The 16388-nt window shown below is 40.9% G+C and overlaps 1 protein-coding gene across 2 annotated transcripts in view; it reads right to left on the reverse strand.

Annotated features, from left to right (window-relative positions):
* The window catches only part of LOC114792685 (leucine-rich repeat and calponin homology domain-containing protein 2-like), a 52428-nt gene that overhangs the window by 6880 nt on the left and 29160 nt on the right, over positions 1–16388 (reverse strand). Inside the window, exons 6-18 of one of the 2 annotated variants that reach the window (XM_028984032.1) lie at positions 14109–14239; positions 13519–13606; positions 13223–13331; positions 12667–12773; positions 11306–11373; positions 9690–9794; positions 8656–8724; positions 6988–7047; positions 6434–6482; positions 5815–5955; positions 5417–5467; positions 4328–4385; positions 708–820 (exon numbers count right to left, since the gene is read on the reverse strand). In XM_028984032.1, the coding sequence (XP_028839865.1) occupies positions 708–820; positions 4328–4385; positions 5417–5467; positions 5815–5955; positions 6434–6482; positions 6988–7047; positions 8656–8724; positions 9690–9794; positions 11306–11373; positions 12667–12773; positions 13223–13331; positions 13519–13606; positions 14109–14239 (1149 nt within the window). The remainder of the gene's footprint in view (positions 1–707; positions 821–4327; positions 4386–5416; positions 5468–5814; positions 5956–6433; positions 6483–6987; positions 7048–8655; positions 8725–9689; positions 9795–11305; positions 11374–12666; positions 12774–13222; positions 13332–13518; positions 13607–14108; positions 14240–16388) is intronic. The other variant, XM_028984033.1, reaches the window with a different exon arrangement.

Here is a 16388-nt window from a genome sequence, read left to right on the forward strand (position 1 = left end):
AAAAGATCCTCTATTATCAGTGCAGTTGTGTATAATGCTGCCTAAGTCCACTGAGGCCGTTCTTGGCCGGTCTCCGCAGATGACTTGTTAGGTCCTGTCCTGCCTGCTGAATTCAGGAGGAGCTTTTCTCCTTAGGTCACAAGGCTCCTTAATCATAGACATGCCACTTTTTCAAAGTATTATAATTAGTAAGGTTATTCTGTCCGTATTAGGGCTGACATTTCTGACATACTACCATCATCATCATTAAAAAAGTGTCAGCAGGATAATCACGTTTTTATGAGTATCATCTGGTATGAAGACTCATGACAGTTGTCTGAAAGATCACTTGTCTGAAAGACTGACTTTGGCAATGACAGTGTGTTTGAAGAATCTGAAATGACATTTTGTTTAATTCTCCCCATTTCAAAAGAATTGCTGTCACATCTGTCTGTGTGTGAACAACTGGGGAATTATTTTGTCCCTTTAGCACTGCTGCAGCTTATGGGAAAACATGAATATCAAACCCAAGGTTTAAAAAGTCCCAGATGAGACGTGTCCAGCATTTGCCTCTTCTGCCCCCTGAGATGTCTGGCAAAGTGTGAAAACTCACATATTGCTAGCCATGGTTATTAAGGGCAGCGAGTAAAGAAATTGACCCATAATCAGAAGGTTGCCCACAGACCCACATTTAATAATGAAGGAAACATTGTTTTGGCTTCTCTCACCTGTCGTAGAAGACAGATCTGCTCCATCTCCTCCCTCAGATGCTCCATCCTCCGACGCATAGTGAAGCTGGGGTCAGAGGAGGTGAATTCCTGTTTGTTCCCACGGGAAAATGCTGTGAAACATCCGTCAAACAGAATACATTAGGCAATATTTCTGGGCATTTCCAAACGACATGAACTAGTACTGTAAATAAAAGCAGTCTTGAAAAAATAAATTTGAAATCTCATTTGCAGACATACTAGCTTGATGTACATTATAATCCATAACATATAATCTGTCACAAACATAATCCAGTGCTGATAAATTAATAAATCTTATTCTCGGGTAAGCAAGGTTATGCCTTTGATGCTCATTCGTGCTGACCCAAAAATGGAATCTAGGTCTTTATAAGGAATCTTCTTGCCAGCAAATTAGCCCTTCGTGGCACTTTGATGGCCTTGGAATTCCAGTAATTCCAGGTGGTAGAACAGAGCAGAAGCCTCTATGCTGATCAAACTGATTTAGCAGACGGACAGTTACATGGACAGCCCCCCTGGAGACAATCAGGGTTAAGAGTCTTGCTCAGGGACAAAATGGTAGTAAGTGGGGTTTTGAACAACTGGGCAGTGGTGGCTGACTGGGTAAAGAAGCAGACATGTAATCGGAAGGTTTGAATCCCAAGCAGAGGACAGAATGTCATGGCTGCCCACTGCTCACTAAGGTGATGGGTTAAATGCAGAGGACACATTTTGTTGTGTGCACTATGTGCTGTGCTGCCAGTGTTTCACAACAGTCACACAATGACTTTTTTTTTTACTAGGCTACTACGACCTTGACATGTACAACAAAGCTCAAACCACAATATTAAAATGCACAAGCACAACAGCAGAATCTGGAATTCCATTTTTCTATCAATGAATAACACACCAGACAGCGGTGCTCTTTGTCGCATGTGGTTTAAAATTATAGGTTGATGTTAAAATGTGAGGAAGCACACTCTGACCCACTCTTCAGCGAAACAAAGGTCAAATAAAGGGTCTCTGTTTCTAAGAAAAGTTGCAAAAGAAGCCCGGGAATTCACTTCCGTACTTCCAGAGAAGTCTGAGGCCAAACTGAACTAGTCGCTGATAATCTGTACTGTGTGTTCCCTGTACAAAACACAATGGACTGATATCAACAGCGTCATGCCAAGTCAGTTCCACAGAAGTCCTACTTCTGCAGGCATCTTTTCAACTAAGGTGGTGGCACAGCTAGATTTAACTGGTCTGGGGCCCTCAGCAGAGGTCAATGGCCAGGTACAGGAAAGCAGGACTTTTCCTGATTGATATGTTAGGCTATCCCCTCTCGATCTTGTGCTACCTAGCGGATCTGCGCATGCGCAGTCCTTCAAGTTTGCACTCTGTTTCAGCGTCCGTAAATCCTGAAATTGTAAATAAATATGATTTAATTCACTATTACACCTTTTTACTCTTACAGTGCACATGGACTGAGTGTGTGTAAGGTGACACGCCATCACCCGGTTTAACCTCGCCGCTCGGAGGGTTTGAGGAGGGCCGCGCGGAACGGAGACGGCTGTAATTGCCGCGCCCACGCACGCACCCGCGCCGGCCCCTTTCCGCTGCGAGGAAGGTGCGGTCCTGATCAAAAAGAGGGTCATTTTTCTTGTGCAAGGGTACTTTTTATTTTAACTAAGTGATGGAATATGTTGGTGACCATAACAGTAAATACTTTTCAATGGCATATTTTATGTTTTTCTTCCACTTTTCAGCTTTATAAATAAAATTTTTTTTAGGGAAAAACAGGGCTTTTTTATCATCTGTGATTGCTACATTCATTTAGTTGTAAAAAGCATGAGAATATATTAAGTAATCCAAAGTATTCAGAATACGTAGAATTACTCACATTGAGTAATTTAACGGAATACGTTACAAAATACATTTTGGGGCATGTATTCTGTAATCTGTAACGGAATACATTTTAAAAGTAACCTTCCCAACACTGACTGCAGACATAACCTTCTCCTGATTAACTGTTTACTGTCACCCTGATGCTCTGGTCTGCTGATGGTTCTGTGTGTGTGTGTGTGTGTGTGTGTGTGTGTGTGTGTGTGTGTGTGTGTGTGTGTGTGTGTGTGTTTGTTGTATGCATGTAATTATCTAACAGAATATCTGATTTATATGCCACAAAAAATCTTACTTTTATCCATATATCTCCAAATGTATGGCTATGAGTCTTGTAACTTCTGCTTGAGAAAAATCTACAGTATGAAATAATGTTGTATTTTATTGAGGTTAAGATTGCCATATGGTTTCTTCTGTTCATGTTCGCTTGAGTTTCCAGCCTCTTTTCTGCAAAACTGTCCACAGACATGCACAGTGCCACAGATTGCAGGATGATAACGATAAACAAATGTAGAAACCAGATGATATGGTGGATTATGAATATCCCACATACAGTGAACTTCATTTGAACTGGCCACAAAATATTATAAACAATAGTTTGCTAAATGACTGTGAGATATCCAGTCTTCTGGAGTCTGAGAACTTTGCCTATCGTAGGCAATCCATCAAAGTTTTGCATTCCCTAATTTCCCTACCATTTTAGAAGGTCTAAGAAAAGCATAATTTTCATGTTCACACAGTAAGGGTGAGCGATAAACTGAATTAAGTAAAACACTATAGATACTCTGCTGGGTTTATCTCAGTAATAGGAATTCAAATGCAATACCTCATTACCCAGGGAAATACTCAATGCCATTTTTTATAGAAACAAAGGGAAAAAAGGAGAATTTAAAAATAAAGGTTAAAATGATTCAGAGAATATTGACTTACACAAAAAATACAAATACAAGCCAGCTAAATTCAAACCAATATTTTTGGTTGTCTGAGGTAGTGTAATTTAGGTAAGGTAAGGAAGGTAAGGTAAGGTAAGGTAAGCTTCTGGAATCGTAAAAAAACAAACTAGTCCACATCAATGTTACTGTTTTATGTACGATAACATAGGTAGTCGCTATCTTAATGATAAATTAGGAGACACCTTATGTGGTGTGCTGGCCAAGATTATATTTATGATTAATAATGTCTAATACTCCTACCATTGGGGGTTTACTGAGTCTTTGAGATTGTGCTTCACAAATCACAACGCCATTTGTTTGCAGCATATGAAGTGATTGTCACGTGTGATACACAGCAGCACAGCACACAGTGCACACAGTGAAATTTGTCCTCTGTATTTAACCCATCACCCTGAGTGAGCAGTGGGCAGCCATGACAGGCGCCCGGGGAGCAGTGTGTGGGGACGGTGCTTTGCTCAGTGGCACCTCAGTGGCACCTCGGCAGATCGGGATTCGAACCGGCAACCTTCTGCTTCCTTAACCGCTAGGCCAGACTATATGTAGGCATATAGTCTTAAACATATATGTCAAATTGTGTGTCAGCCTGAGGAGGAAAAGAATACATTTTTGCTATCAATACTATCAATGCTATCATTTGCAAATGAGTCACCTGAAATTTAACATTGATTAATATCTTGAGTATTTCTACTGTTACCACTTATACTCTGCTAAGAGATTGATACTGCACATTAGAAAATGCATTTGTGTATATGGCCATGTATGATTGTGCATCAGCAATGCACCTACCCGATCTGGGTTTGAGGCCAAACACAGTGAGTGCGGTGTTGAAGTCAGATGACCCATCCTAGAAAGGGACAATGAAAAGAATTTGCTGAAATTTCACACACAGAACAAGTAACTCTTTAAACTGTGCAGTGCTGTAACACAGTACATGAAAATCTTTGAAATCTTTACTGTCCATATCTTAAAAAGTACTATGTACTTTTTAATACAGTCAATATTTGGTGAAGTATATTAGGTTGCTTTTTTGCTGATGTTGCAAACTATTGGATCACAATTCTGATGTGTTTTGCTTGGGGAAAAAAAACACCATGACCATGCACTTATTATCGGCATGTTTTTAATGCTGTTTCTGCTTTACCTGTTTTTGGTCTTTTTTAAATAATTTTACATTTCCCTATATCATCAGTCATTATTCATACCAAAACACAATTATCCTTTGATTATTTGCACAAACTTCTTATAATGTTTAAGGTCATATTTATGTAGAGCATGCAATGGCATTATACATTGATTGATGCAGTTTATTGTGTCCTGTCCTGCACTTTTTTCTGCCAGTACTTATGTAGTCTTGTAATGAGTGCACCAAGGATGGGACATATATGAACTTGTCTTTAAACACCCTCAGATAAACAGTTAATTACTTTATTTAGTTATGTAATTATATCCTATCCTTTGATGTTAGTAATAGCTTTGCTGTGAAAGATGAAGATGAACAAGCTTCCAACTGTATTGGCAAGCATTTATCCAGGGTTGACACAATACAAACTGCGACATCTCAACACTCTGAAACTATGGATTTTTGCACAGAACAGCAACGATCAGGTCAAGTTGTTTTTGGAGCTTTCTTTTGCTTTTCAAGACCATGCATTGCTACAGAAGGCAGGAAAAAAACACTGATAATCTGCTGTCAATGTGAAAACAAAGCCATGACCGTTCCACTTCTTTAATCTACTTTACTTTAACCATCCAAACCTCTCATGGCCACAGGTGTTTGAAGGAACTGCTTGTACTGTGTTTCGACATTCAAATTCATAGCATTTCATGCACTTTGACACCTAATACAGCGGTACCAGAAGAAAAAAACTAATTCACCTCGCTTTCATCGTGGCAACTGGAGTTTCTTCGTGCACTTTGACACTTATACTGCAAACAAGCAGGAAAAAACAGCAAAATTACTGAGGGAGAAGGATGACAGATGTCGCCTCCACAAATTTTAGCAATAATGAGACTGAAACAAGAAGGGCTGTGTGGGTGGTGAGTGCCATCTTGTCCAAGATACAAATATCTAGCGAGCAGTTCTTTCCTCCTATTTATTTCTGTAAATAAGGCATTGATCAGGGCAACAGCCAACAGTGGAATCACTAGAATCCGGGGGTTAGAGAGGCTGTGCTTGTTCAGGGTTACACAGTCATTACAGAAGCCATTGAATACATCAAACAGGTTTAGAAGGTCATACTTCAAGGATCCACTGAAAAGGGTTCATGACAAACCTTCAGGTAGTCCTTCCTTAAATATTTGTTCCTCCGTCTGTCCTCATTCTGGTTGAGAACTGGAGGAATCTCAGGCCACTTTGGCTCAGAGTCGCTGTTCTCTGATCTCACACTCCCATCAAAGGAGCAGGATGAGGAAGGCTGTGGGGTACAGACACAAATGACAGATGACAGAGTTACAGATGCTCACCTACAATCTAAATGCCACCATCCCCACAGCCTTTGAGAAAGTCTTTAATCCCCCAAAGCAATTTCCCCCAGCTTCCTGTCAGAGGCATATCTGGTAAACTAGGTACAAGAACGGAACATCAAGCACTCAGTTAGTAATGAATGTGGGTGAAATGGAGTGAAGTAGACGACCTCAGAAAAGGGTGTGTCATCGTCTGTGAACTCAGAGTCCTTTCCAGTGAGATAGCGTGAGAGGGAAAGAAAGAGAGCGAGTAGAGGAAGAGAGCCAAATGGTTATGGATCTGCACAATGAAGAAGAAAAGTCTGAAAAATTGGAGCAAATGTATGTGAAAATGTCATATGAAAAATATACATTTTCCTAGATATTAAGTGACCTTAAAAATGCCTCATTGTTCACCCATTTAGTTCATCTGTGTGTGAGTGTATGTACCTGGCCACTGAGAGCTGATGCTGAGCTGCTCCCCTCATCCAGCGATGCACTGGGGAAAAAAAGACAGTTGCACAACAAGGTCTGATTGTGTGTGTCTGGTAAAATTACAATAATTTTAGTCCATTTATGTCTGAGTATGTAAACCACTTCAAAATTCCAAAAAAGCTGTTGGTCAGAATCCAAACCAACATCTGTACCTACTTTACAACAGTCACTTAACCCGGAGCACACAATGATGTTGACATAGAATAGCAAATGGACAAAAACAGGCCGTATGAAAGTTCTGACTAAAGTATTATATATCAAAACTGCATAAACTGGCTTCATTAGTTTGACATTTTTAATTAAAACCAACCCTGATTAAAGGCATTATACCTCTAGTAAATTAATACATATATCAAACACTTTAACTAGTGTGGTTCTCATTTTTATATCTTATGCAGGAATTCAGATTTTTGGCCAATTAACATGCATTTATCCATATGGGCTTCGTTTATCTGACTGTGTGTGTCTGTGTGTGTGTGTGTGTAGGTGAGAGTGGTGATTAGGTATACCTTCTTATAGTTTGGGAAGGAGGTCTTGTTTTGCTGCTGCTTCCTGAGTGACTAAGGAACCTATAAAACATGAAATGTACCACTTTTAGCAATTAGTTTAATTTAGAGAAAACAAGCAGGATTAAAACAGATTTTTAACAAAAATATAAGATGACGTATCAGGACAAATCACTCTGTTGCTGTTCTACAGTGCAATTTGGGATAATAATAATCCACAGTTGGCCAGTAATGCAACATAATATTGTGTACTGTACTAAATGAGATCTGACTTTACAAACTGACCATTGTGGGGGACAAAGAAGACAACAATGACATTCAGGCCTATTCATTTCTATCTGATGCATTAAATAAATCAATCTAAAGGCTCAGTTTCTGCTGAATATAAGAATAAGTAAGAATTTGCCACCATTCTGGTTTAGGTATGAAATGTCTAACAGACCTCAGACTACTCACTCACTGTGCATAACCGTAGCCCACCGTAGTGCACACACACACACACACACACTCAATCACTTATACAATCATACCTACAGCCATTGACCTTACTGCAGTGCGAATTCACACCTTCTTCAATTTTGCAGCTCACTGGTTGTATGCATCTTTCACATACCCTCTCCAAACAGTTTTTATATTATTGCATGAAACATCCTTGAATTGCTGTCCTTTTTGGACCAAGCTGGAAATCTCTGCTTTAAATTCATTTATAAGACCTTCCAGCCTAAACATTCAGCTCAGAAAAAAGGCCATGAAGTTGCATGGAAATAGTTAATAGGGAAAACCACCCACTGATGCTTTGAACCAGTTCTCTGGAAAACATCATTGCCTCAGCTTTGTTCTCCACTTCCCAGCCTTCTGAGAACCCTTTGAAGACTCATCCAAAGAAACATGCAAACTCAAAGACAGTTGCACAGAAGAGCAGAGCTGTGTGTCTTGGAGAGGAATGAGCTACAAAAAAGCGATGTTTAGAGCAGAATTATGGGCAGAGATTTGTGCCAGTAGAAACTGAAATTGAATTGTACAAACTGAATTTGAATGTATTAAATTGCATCTGAATTTCAATTCAATTAAAACTTGTGTTACCTTTTTCATTTGAAATCAGATGCAATGTAATACATTTAGATTCAATTATTTTCTATTCAATTTCAGTTTGTACAATTCAGGTTCAAATAAAAACTCAATTAAATTTCAGTTTGTACAGGCACAAATCTCTGCCCACACAGGATGTTGCTGAAACTGCCAAGTTGGATCCAACATGTATACTAAAATAAGGCATTCAATTCTAAATAATTTAACAATTGGGACTTAAAGAGTCTTTTTTTATTTTTAAAAGCAAAGCAAAGAGACAGGGAAGTATCTCATTGGGAATAGTTCTGTAGCAATCACTTCCCAGGTAATGAATAAACGCTGATAACACAAAAGTTACATTTTACATCATTAGATGCTGGTAAACGTGCAACACGGGCCATCACAGTGCATGCCAGATCTGATTTACACACAACACTAGCGCTGACAAGTACTATCAATCTGTGAGTGTTAAACCAGGGAAGGGGGCATGGGGGTCCTTAATGCTCAGTGACCATAGAATAGAAAAGACCAGACACAGGGAGGTTGCAGGGCGTGGTCGATGAACATCACAAAACACACACAGACACACATTACTCGGTTCACCTGTGTGCCCTGCCAGTGGCCCTCCTACGGTGGATTAGGCTCTCTGCTCTACAAATTAATGACCGCCGCCTGTGGAAGGGATGATCGCATCACGTGTGCACCAGTCAGGTCCGAGAAGTAGATATTGGGAAGAAGGAAGTGGTATGGAGAAGGGAAACCAGGTAAAAGGAGGAAAAATAGAGGAGAAAGTAACACTGGTTAGTGGAGAAAAGGGAAGGAGAAGCTGTTAAAGGGATGAGAGACTTTACGAATGGGGTAAGACACAGCAGAATGTTATTTAATAATAGCACTGACCAACAAGAGCAGCTTATAAAACCCCACAATATTTACAGTTACAGCCCTTATCCAGATGTACTTACAATCAGTAGTTAAAGGGATAGTCCCCCTGGAGCCACTCAGGGTTGTCTTGCTAAGGGTCACAAGTGGGGTTTGAGCCTGTGACTCTTCTGGTTCATGGGCACTAGGCGACTACCACCCCACCCCAATATGCATTAAAACCCAGCGTTAGATAGAATTTAGCCGGTAGAGCCATACATGCACTGCTTCCAGGCAGTAAGATGCCAGTAAATGGAAATTGACCCATGATGTCCTTGGGCTGGTGTGAAATATTAAGCAGGATCTGCTCAGACTGTTCTGGCTCGAACTCCTAGGTTCATGTGCATAATTTGACCATGTCTCTCAATCAATTACAGAGCCTTCAGGGCCTTCACCATGTTGTCGTCAAGCAAGTAAATGCACCAGAACATTCCAGCGAGATTCAACATCTATTAATGACTATTGCTGACCGCTCACCTGACCCTGTATAAACACGTCTTAATCCAGTTTAAAGCTGTTGTGAGATGCAATCTGTTTCTGTAATAGATGCAGTGTGCATCTGATAAAGGTTTTATTTATAATGGGAAAACATGCTGAATGTTTTGTGATGTTTTGCTACACACCAGATTTGTATGAAAATTATTCAAGTACTGAGTGGCAGCAGAAAAATGCTGTATTTTCCATGTGTGTGTGAATGACCATATCCAAATATCTCTAACCTGTTTTGCTGTTCCTGTTGTAGCAGCTGAACAGCAATCTTCCTCAGATCCAGCACCTCTTTGAGCTCATCCTCCTCTTCTTCAGCGAACTGCTCTTTCTCTGAGCTATGAATGCACACACACACAAACAAATGAATAGCAACAATGCTCAAGCACTGTTGTGCACCTGTTGTCATGTGTATAAAGGTATCCTTGTTGTGTCTAGTCATTGTCCAGTCATTGTCTTTTACCCTGTACAGTACCATGTACAGTACAGGCCAAAAGTTTGGACACACCACCACATGTGTTTTCTTTATTTTCATGACCATTTACATTGGTAGAGTCTCACTGAAGACATCAAAACTATGAATGAATACATGTGGAGTTATGTACATGTGCCTTGTTGTATAGATATTGATGGATTGATATATTGCAGGACAGCTGTCAATGATACAACTATAACATCTGAAGAAAAAGACAAACTTCTATTATGATATGACCTTTCACTGAGAATCTGCCATTGGATACCACTTGTATGACCACAGAAAGTACTACAATGTCTTGTAATATCAAGGATTTGACTCATCCTCAGGACTGGGATGTGTTTGTGTTTGTGTGTGTGTGTGTGTGTGTGTGTGTGTGTGTGTGTGTGTGTGTGTGTACCACCAGGGTAAAATCCAGGGACATGTGTGACGTAGATAAATAGGCCTACGTAAAACACTGACATGGCCCCACCTCTTTTCACAGTAACAAAGCGAAGCAGCGCCATCGTATTCTCGACAATGACCTTACCAGGGAACTCGGTTGGAGCTCCCGATCGCATCCTGACTCACTTCGCATTCTCTGAAATTAATTGGAACTACAGGGGTACAGGGGGACTTCCATCAGCAAACCTGGAAATACTAAAATATCTGCAAAGGTACAGATGTGTGCTTGTGTGTATGTATGTGGGTGTGTGTGTAAAGATTAGCCATTTGTTTCTGTGTATTTGTCAGCAGTGGTTTTCTTAAGAAGGAATGAGGCGTACATGCAGTCGACATTTGGGCTTTTGATGTCTAAGGGCTTCCTCTAGATGCTCCGTCCGCACTTTTCTGCAGAACATGGGAAAAACCTTACAGCATCCCAGTGTGTGGGAGGTTTTGAATGAGTTCATTCACGAGCCACATCATGAACCAGGCTTTTTGAATGCTTTCAAATCTTTTTTTAGACTGATCATTTACGGGGAGATTTATTGTAGTTTATGCTCATGACTGACGTGTAAGTCCCAGCCTTTGTCTGCCTTTGTTGACAAGATAGTTCTGATGGTGCAAAGAGCACGGCCTTTGCCAAAAAGAACTAAGTCAAAGGACAGAGTTCTTTTTAGCAAACATAAAAAATCAATATCTTTAATTCCAGATACAATCAGAATTCATTGTATGATGTTTTTCATTTCATTGCATGATGACGTCTTAACAGAGATCACAGCCGCCAATGCCCTTGAGCTGCACTGTTGCGCAAGTCAACCCTCTATACAAAGGTGACCCTGTGGAACTGACATTCCCATGTTTGGTTGTTTTGGTCATATAATTCCTGTGCTGCTTGCCAGTGAAGTGAACGTGAAGTACGACTGTTGAAGTACGATGATTGAAAAAACATACCCAGACTCCTCCTTCCAGGTCTCTTTGTCTTTGCTTTGGTGTGATTTGTTCAGAACTTTTTCCAGCTCCTGAAAGGACAAACAGACCACAATTTTCTATAGTTTTCATAAGGTGTCATGTAAACAAACCAAATTTGATTCTGTAATATTCTTTCAAAAGCCACTTTTCAAGTATGCAAGTAACGCCACACCTCAGGGCAGTGGTGGCCTGCCGTGTAAGGAAGCGGACTCATAACCGAGGGGTTGCGGGTTCAAATCAAGGTCCCCTTGAGCAAGATACAGCTCATTAAATGTTAAATGAAGAACGGTGTTCACCATGTGCTGTGGTGTGTATCACAATGACAATAAAGCAATCAATACCCATACGTTTAGCTTTTTGGGGCTAAATAACAGACTACAGTTACATTTCATGATTATTTATAATAGATTTTGAAATAATAACATTCTGAAAAAGAATGTCATGGCCTGGCCTGTCTGGCCTGCAATAAAGATAATCGGCTGTTCATAGCGTATTAAATTTGTTTGTTTTCTTTATCAAGATTCATCTCACACTTCGGATCATTTGCAACTTTATAAGACAATGTTGTCCACTTTCATCCAGAAAGGACCGGTAACCATGCTACAACATCCATGTATTACATAAATGTTTGGATTCCATGCGTCTCAAGCACATGCTGCCATTAAAGCTTCCCAACAATGATCAGCACTGTGGACAACTCATCATTTTGTGTTGTCACTACATGTTATTAATGCTGTAAATACACTGAATAAATATATATGCCATCTTAAGTGGGGCAAACCAAGTACTGTCATGAGAAAATACAGGGGTAGAGGTCTCCAGGGCTCATGTCATAGCACTAGACATTAATCTAGAAACAGTAAAACCTGTAGCCCAAGAACTGTCACTGTACTAATCCAAATCTTGGCCTTGAGTTCTTGTGCATATCCAGTCCTGCACATAATCTATGAACTGAAAGCAGTCCTTTATTTATCAAGACATTTCCTTTGTAGGGACAAATTCATTGGTAAACGCTGGGAAATTCCCTGGGTGAGCAGCCGTCACATGCCATTTGAGAACAATGAAGTGTGTGTAAAGCTCATGGGCAGAGGTGACTCGGGGTTATGAATCGGTGATACCACATCACACCGATTCCAGTGTCTAACACTGTGATCAACAGCTGGATGACTCATATCCATTCTTCCTTAGCCACCTGGAATGGTGTGACTTCTTGAGAAATTGTCAGGAAAAGATCAGTATCTAGTTTCCATCTGGGTTTGCCAAAACGTTGTACTCTTGCGCCAATGCCCATCAGACCGAGTCTGATGTACTGCAATGCGCATCTGAATATTCCTCGTCCCTACCTTTATGCAGGTCACATAGGAGACACTCTGCTGCAAGTCTCCTTCAGACAGAGCAGCGTCCTCCTCTGGGTTTGGGTCAATGAAATCATATGGTTCCTGTTCTGCAGCTGAAACACACACAAGGAGTGCATCTGAAAGCAATTCATGCAAATGTGCAATTATTATCCTTCTATATGTGGCAACTTTTATGCCACTGCACAAAGTAAGTCAAGTTTTGTTGCTACAAAAAAGAAGATGGCCTTTTTTCACAGATCTTTCTGGACCATAGTGTCCCTTTGTACCTTGTAGCATGAATCATTACAACATAGTAGACCCACATTTGAACCCTTTTTATAAGAGGGGAGAGCTGTGCATATGGTTTAATACACAAGGACAAATGAATAGCAGAATCTAAATAAAAGGAGTTAGAGGTCACAACCTAGAGGCACAGAAGTATCAAATACATCTACAGTCGGACATACGTAAAATATTTGTATATATTTATAATATGTGTGCAAAGTGTAGGTTGTTTATGAAGTATTTGTGTTAGTTGCAGTATCACTTTGTAATACTCAACCTTTACTGCAGTCCAGTTTGGACAGCAGGGAGTGGGTCTCCGCCCTGCCCTGCTCCCGCGCCGTTTCGGACACCTGAGAGTGCAGACTGACAGTGTCATCGTCTGAAGGCTATAGGTGCAGAGAGAGAAAGACAGAGACATTATATTTTCATGTTTGTAGCTAGTTAATGAGTGTTTTTGGGCACTTAAATGGGGAGACTGAGAGACTGAAAGTTCCCATGCTTTCTTTGACAGGCTACATCTGTGCGTCACTATGCCCTAGTGTATGTGTGTGTGTATGCAGAAAAAATGCCCACCTCTGTGGTAGACAGTCTCTTGTCTCCATTGTCACTTCCGATGCCTGAGTCAGGACCGTGGTTTTTGCCAGGGTAAAAATCCTCTATGCTGCAGAGTACACAAGCCCCCAGTTAGAACATGAGACAGTGTAGCAGACAGTATGCCCCAAGAATCAGGTACACGGATTCATCCCTCAGGTCTGGAGTCTCGGAAAGTTTATGTAATGAAGAAGTGCAGAAGATTAGCTAAAAGGCTCTTTACTAGAAGAGACACAGGACTTCAGATATCTGGGGAAGAAAATGGGATGTGACCGAACGGAGTAGATATAATCACCAGGAAAGGCAGAGGCAAAACAAGGTCCTACAAACCCTGGGGCAAATGAGTGAGATTGGATCATTTTGGATATGCGCAGAGCACAGTGCTTAATCGGCAAGGTGCTACACCTAGAGTCTGAGAACATGGCCACTAAGCTGAATAGATGAATAGATACGGAATGAAAGCAAGCTCTGTAAATGTAGGTGCCAGCCAGACCGGTCTCTACAGGGTGTAATAATGACACATCTCTCTGTCAGGGTAAGCACAGATCATGAGCTCAGCAGTCACTACCCACCTGTCTGTCAGCTGCGGAGGTAAGCAGCGTTTCCCCAAGGACGGTAGGTCCAGCGAGTCCGGCTTCTTGTCCAGCCGACACGCCTGGATGTTAAGGTACTTAAAAATGTGCACCTTACCCTTCAGGCAGATCTGAGGAAATATGGGAAGACACAAGACTAGTCAGAAGGATTGTTCATACTGGAGGTGCAACAGTTCAAAAAGTTCAAGAAGGTGCAACAGTTCAAGTTTGTATTGGGGTTCTTGAGTCACGAGTTTGGGTCAATTTATTTAGTACATTAGGGAGACTGAACATTTTTACCATGTATTTTGTCCTCAAGAATAATATAAATGCATCCAGACATTTACATTTACAGCATTTATCAGACCCTCTTATCCAGAGCAACTTAAAGTGAGTAGTTAAAGGGACGGTCCCCCTGGCGACACTCAGGGTTAAGTGCCTTGCTCAGGGACACAGTGGTAGCAAGTGGGGTTTGAACCTGTGACTTTGTGATCTTCTGGTTCATTAGAAAGTGTGTTAGCCACTAGGCTAATACCAACCCATTTAATAATATATGAAATCAAAATTCTTCACGAGGCAACTGTTTAACCCTGTTTCCTTAATTTTAAAATAAGTGTTTTCAACTGACACATTAACAATTAGATAACATTATATACATAAACTTATACACTATGTTTGTCATGATCCGGTCCGAAAGGGGTTACTCCATTCCGGGATCCGGACAGGAGCTTCACTGTTGTCACTGTTGTCATTGGGGCAGTGGTGGCCTAGCGGTTAAGGAAGCGGCCCCGTAATCAGAAGGTTGCCGGTTCCCGAATCCCGATCCGCCAAGATGCCACTGAGCAAAGCACCGTACCCACACACTGCTCCCCTGGTGCCTGTCATGGCTGCCCACTGCTCACTCAGGGTGATGGGTTAAATGCAGAGGACACATTTCACTGTGTGCACCGTGTGCTGTGCTGCTGTGTATCACATGTGACAATCACTTCACTTTGAACTTTGATGTGTAATGTTCCTTAATCGTTTTCACCTGTGTCAAATGTATAAAGCTTCCCTGTTTGTTTCTGTTCACCGTCAGGTCTTTGATGTTTTGTTCCATGTTCACCAACATCTCGGATGTCTCCCCTGTCCTTCACCATTAAACCCCGGTTTTCGTGATGTCATGCGGACGAGGTGCCGGGACCACACTGGCCTGAAGTCACCTCTCATCCATCATGAATACTGGACCAGTCATTCATTAATTTACCATTCATCTCAGCTGTTCATGTCTACTCTTCTCATCTTGTCTTGAATCTACTCTTCTCATCTCATCTAATTGTCCACTCGAATCATTCCCTCCGTCCTTTGCGGACTGCTTTGCCTGGCCCTTCAGGGGTCGTGCCTACGAGGGGGGGTACTGTCATGATCCGGTCTGAAAGGGGTTTCACTGTTATCATGTGTAATGTTCCCCGGTTTTCGTGATGTCATGCGATTGCTTCCTTCCTTCATCGTCTTCTTGTCACCTCTTAGTCGTCACGTCTGTTCACCTGCCTCGTCATGCCAGCATGGTTGTGACAATGTTATTCAGTGTTTCTGCATAAGTAGTCGCAACGTAAGATGACATACACCTGTAAACTATTGTAGCATTTACGTTCTGTTTAAACACTGAAAGGTATTCATGCATTGGTATGTTTTGACAGCGCCTGAATGACCGCATTGTAGACATTTGTTTGAAAGAATAGTGACATTTTTTCACTAAAGGTTTGTTTGTCTGGAATAGATACCCATCTGATGAAGTGCTGACAAACCAGACCTAATCTTCATGACGTGTGATGACATGTAGCAGCTACAGAACTATGTTAACGTCACACCCTAGTTCCTTCCAGTATGTGACTCACCACTGATATACTGACTGTTCATCAGACAGTTACTCTCCACGGAAGGGGGTGGGAAAAAGAAGGGACAAAAGACTGTATGACTGTAAGGCTGTATGAAAAGGCTGCCAAAAGGCTGTATGACCATTTATTTCTTGGGAAAAAAATGTGCTTTGTATACTGAAAGATTTATGTTTTTTTGTGGTTTTGTTATCCATGCCACTTCATAGTACTGAGTGTACTTAGGGTAATTACACAATGTCCTTTAAATGTCCTGCTTTGTTATTAATTCAGTTTGGGGTGTAGTTTAATTGAAACTATATAAAGTAAAAGTAAATGCAAATATAATTGTGTTTTTTAAATTCCTGTATTAATGATAAATAAATGTCATGCAAATATTTTCCCCTGCAACGTTTTGAGAAATTAC

The sequence above is a fragment of the Denticeps clupeoides genome, chromosome 6 (genome assembly GCF_900700375.1).
Source record: "Denticeps clupeoides chromosome 6, fDenClu1.1, whole genome shotgun sequence".
Lineage (NCBI taxonomy): Eukaryota > Metazoa > Chordata > Actinopteri > Clupeiformes > Denticipitidae > Denticeps > Denticeps clupeoides.